We start from the raw sequence: 4,379 nt of genomic DNA, 5'->3' as shown, positions 1-4,379 counted from the left end.
AGCTCAATTTCACAACTGGGTTTGTGGTGGGGTGCAGAATAGGCTCAACCCATTTGGAGGCAGAGAGGATAGGAGAGCAAAAGCTACTATAAATGCATAAGAATCTCTGAAGCAGGCCTTGGACTTGGGATCTGAGTGATCTTGCTCTGTCTAAACGGACACTGGGAACCTAACCACAGTTGCCCCTGTGCCCGAAGCCCTTAGGCGAGACCTCTGGCAGCCAAGTCAGGTGGGTCCTGGGGTGAAAAACCTCCTGGGAAGTTCCAGGTCAGCACCCTGGGACTCCTCCTTATCTGCCTGCCCCCTCCTCTCAGGTGAGCTCAGGGTGGAGCAGGCACGTGAGCACCACCCCTCATTCCACCCTGGCACTTTCCACACACCCAGACATAACTCCACCCGCAGGCTCCCTGCCAGACTGACCAGCTCAGTCCTTGGGACAGCAGTGTGGTGGAGGAGTGCAGTGGGGTGCTGAAGTCTCAGAGAGTGAGACAGCTAGAGTCACACAAAGAGACCAGGGGAGACAGAAGAGAACAGAGACAAGAGGAATAGAAGAGAAGCTCCTCGAGAAAAAGAGGCGACATCAAGGCACAAGACACCAGAGCATGGAACCAGGGGTGTGCAACAGGGCTAACATGCTGGTGTGTAGGCTTTGGACAGCTGTTAGTCGAGCACTGTTTGCTGAGTTCCTGGCCACCGGGCTGTATGTATTCTTTGGCGTGGGCTCGGTCCTGAAATGGCCCTCTGCACTTCCCTCGGTGCTGCAAATTGCCATTACCTTCAACCTGGCCACAGCCACAGCTGTGCAGGTCACCTGGAAGGCCAGTGGAGCCCATGCCAACCCTGCCGTGACACTGGCCTTCCTTGTGGGCTCCCACATTTCTCTGCCCCGGGCTGTGGCCTATGTAGCTGCCCAGCTGGCAGGGGCTACTGTGGGGGCTGCTCTGCTGTATGGGGTCACTCCAGGGGACATCCGAGGGACCCTTGGAATCAACATGGTAGGTGCAAGGAGGGGCATGTGGCAGGTGCTTGGGCAGAGGGTACCCACAGGGCCAGAAGGAGAGAGTTGAAATAGTTGGTAAAAGTGAAGGGCTAGACCCAAACAGAAGGAAGGGAGAAGGAAACAATTAGGCCATGTGCTCACACCTGCTCTGAGCTGGGCTCTGGGACCCAGGGAAATCAGACTTTGGTCTTCATCTAGGCAGAATGGGATTGTGGTATGAGGAACAGAAGAAGGGAGAAGCCACACAAAGGGGGACCAGATGTCTAAGGGTAGGTGTAGCCAAGGGAGAGCTGAGCCTGTAGGTAGAACAAGCAGCCCCTTAAGCTCCAGCCTGTGTGTTTTGCTCTTCCATTTTCCCCAGGTTCCTCCCTGCCCAACACCCTGAAGCCTGCCTCACTTCCCACACCCCATTTTCCCAATCACTTTTGTTCCACCTGCTTCCTCAAATTTTCCTTCTACTCCTACCCACTGGTCTACTCCCATTCTACTTAAAACATGCATCCCCAGCATCTCAAGCCTTCCCTTTCCTCCCAGTCCTGAATGCCTGTGCCCCCTCCTAAACCATTGGCCCCAACCAACTGGTGAGATGCAAGAGGTGCCACTCACCTCTGCACGAAGCATGTATCCAGGGATTATATGATCCCACTGCACAGACCTCCTTAGCTCCTAGAGCTGGGTGCTGTGAGGTGTCACCCCCTACAACTGAGGAGGAGACAAGCCCAGAGGGGTTCACTGTCCTGTGGGCAGAGCCCAGGTGCACTCAGTATAATCCCCTCTGCCAAGGTCCACAACAGCTCCTCAACTGGCCAAGCGGTGACAGTGGAGGTGATTCTGACCCTGCAGCTGGTGCTCTGTATCTTTGCTTCCACGGACAACCGTCAGGCGTTGGGCTCCCCAGCTGCCATGATTGGGACCTCTGTGGCATTGGGCCACCTCATTGGGGTAAGGGACAAAGAGGATATCATATGCATGCACACATTGAGTCCTTCTTTGGGGAAGTTACAGGGCCCTGAAGGCCAGGAAGTCTCTCCCCTGGAGCCTTTATGTCTTGGAACCAAGGCAATGTCTGGTATTACAAGTCAATGATATAGCCCAGTAAAATTAGGCTGGGGGTGGGGTCTCTGAGCCAGGGCAGAGGGAACTGTCCTTTCCCAAGCTGCGTTAAGTCCCCTCACACCCTGACTGGGCACTTGCTGCTCCCCAGGTCTACTTCACTGGCTGCTCCATGAACCCAGCCCGTTCATTTGGTCCTGCTGTCATCATTGGGAAGTTCACAGTCCACTGGGTGAGACCCTCTGCTGGGACCCATGGGGAAGGGAGAGAAGGCCTGAGCAGAGGCCATAGAGATGATAGGACCCCAGAGTGAGATAAGGGCCCCCATCAGATGTGGGTGTGAAGGTTTCCCTAAACTTGGAAGGCCAGGGTGAGTATTTGGTTTGTACTTCGTCTCTTTCCAGATCCAACAGCCTGAAGCACCTAGCGAACTAGCGAGAAATGGACCAGAGCAGGAGCTGCAGTCTTGGCCCATGCTTTATGTTCTGACTGTTTCCTTCTTTACTTTCTCCAGCTGGACCAATTTTCAAACTTGAATAAAGAAAAAGACAAACAGAAATAGACACACCAGCAGAGACAGAAACAGCAATAGCCAGAACTTGGCTAAAACGGGGGAGTGAGAGGAAAGAGGCAGGAGTGGATGAGGAGACTGGTCACCACCCCTAACCATGGCTGCATAGCCTGGGCCTGTCTCCTTGAAAGCAAGGTTCCCTCAACTCATGGGCTCAGGAGGCAGGATTTGTGGTTCTCAATTTACTCTCACAGGCAGAGTTCTGGTAGGCCAAATCAGCACTAAAAAAGTAGGCAAGGTCCGAAAGCTACCTATGATCCTGATAGCTCACAGATGGGTATGCACTTTTGTATCCTCAGATCTTCTGGGTGGGACCCCTGACAGGGGCTGTTCTGGCTTCACTGATCTACAACTTTATCCTGTTCCCTGACACCAAGACCCTGGCTGAGCGACTGGCCATCCTCATGGGCACCACAGAAGTGGAGAAAGTAGGGGTGGAACCCCAGAAGAAAGAATCCCGGTCCAGTTCAGGGGATGCTGAAGTGAGTATGAGACAGCACAGGCCTTGGCCCCTCAGTAGGGCAGCTTGTCTCCTATACCCTGACATGAGGCTTTCATGGTGGGTAGATTGTATGGGGGGTCAGGAGGTTCGGTCTCTTCCTAACAGGGTAGGCCAGGGATGTGTGTGTGTGTGTGGGGGGGTGCCAATCACTACCTCTGGCATTACATTTCTTTCTTTCTTTCTTTTTCAAGATGGGATCTCACTATGCTGCCCAGGCTGGCCTTGAACTTGCAATCCTCCCATCTCAGCCTCCTGAGTAGCTGGGATTACTGGTGTGCATCACCACGCCTGGCCACCACATTTATAGACAGAATCTGGGAGCAAATCTTTCCAATTCCTTCCCCTAGGCCTTCTCCATCTCTTAATGGAACAGAGCAGTGGGAAGGAGAGGACTTTATGAAAGCCTCCCCTTCTCTTACCCAGCTGGACCTCAGTGGGACTCCTGAGTCCCCAGATCCCTATCTTAAGGAAGAAGAACTGGAGATCAGACAGCCCTTCTGTCCAGACTCTCACCAGGGGACCTCAGGGAGGTCCCACCCAGGGAGCCTTTGGGGAGGAGGGGACAGGCTTCTAGGAAGAACTGGTGGGCCCTTGAGAAAGCCTCTGAGCTCTTCAGAGGAATTTCTCTGTCACTAGGTGTGGTTTTGGGGCTATGATTCTCCTATGTCTGATAGGGGAATCATTCCCCTATGTCTGACTGGGGGCTTGCTGAAGACAGAGATTACCCTGGAAGGTCCCCAGTCTTGGGAAGAGTTGTCATATTGAGGAATCTTTCCTCTGGCTGGCAAAGGGACAGAATATAAGAAGGGAGCTCTAGGCTAGACCAACCTGACTCAGAGCATGATCTCCCTTAGGAGTTTGCCTAACCTTCCACTCCTCAGCCCATCACAGGACCCATCCTGACAGGAGAAGCCCTCATTCCGGCCCTCAATTCATGACCTGGGCCAAAAGAAGCCTCATTCTCAGTATCCAGGATCCCTAAAAAAGCTGTTGAATAAGTCCTAGAGACTGTGGAAACGGGAATCACTCAGAACCAAAAACTCAAGGTTCAGTATCTCTGAAAGACTATTGGAGGCTGAACTGGTGTGCCAAAGTTTAAAAGTTGTTAAAAATTTACTAAGCCCATGACTTGGGGTACAATCTGGCTTTCAGATTCCCCAGCTGTAAAATGGGCACAAATCCTCCCCATGGTCTGCTATGAAAATAAGAGGTTAGAAAATGCTTTTGGAAGTTAAAATGCTAGAAAAACAATC

General features: G+C 52.6%; 1 protein-coding gene across 1 annotated transcript; it reads left to right on the top strand.

Moving 5' to 3' along the window:
- Positions 1-602: 602 nt before the first annotated feature.
- On the top strand, positions 603-3,823 carry Aqp6 (aquaporin 6). Its single transcript, XM_026407010.1, has 5 exons — positions 603-995; positions 1,784-1,942; positions 2,205-2,285; positions 2,924-3,110; positions 3,801-3,823. The coding sequence occupies exons 1-5, from the start codon at positions 603-605 to the stop codon at positions 3,821-3,823; spliced, it is 843 nt and encodes a 280-aa protein (XP_026262795.1).
- Positions 3,824-4,379: the final 556 nt, after the last annotated feature.

This window comes from Urocitellus parryii, chromosome 5 (genome assembly GCF_045843805.1).
Source record: "Urocitellus parryii isolate mUroPar1 chromosome 5, mUroPar1.hap1, whole genome shotgun sequence".
NCBI lineage: Eukaryota > Metazoa > Chordata > Mammalia > Rodentia > Sciuridae > Urocitellus > Urocitellus parryii.
This window is presented reverse-complemented; position numbering and strand designations above follow the sequence as displayed.

What these genes read in the sequence shown, in the direction of transcription:
- Aqp6 (XM_026407010.1), top strand. Translation starts at nt 603, where the DNA reads ATGGAACCAGGGGTGTGCAACAGGGCTAACATGCTGGTGTGTAGGCTT. An exon ending in GGAAGTTCACAGTCCACTGG is followed by an intron (nt 2,286 to 2,923) that starts GTGAGACCCTCT and finishes TTGTATCCTCAG; the next exon opens with ATCTTCTGGGTGGGACCCCT. An exon ending in TTCAGGGGATGCTGAAGTGA is followed by an intron (nt 3,111 to 3,800) that starts GTATGAGACAGC and finishes TATGTCTGATAG; the next exon opens with GGGAATCATTCCCCTATGTC.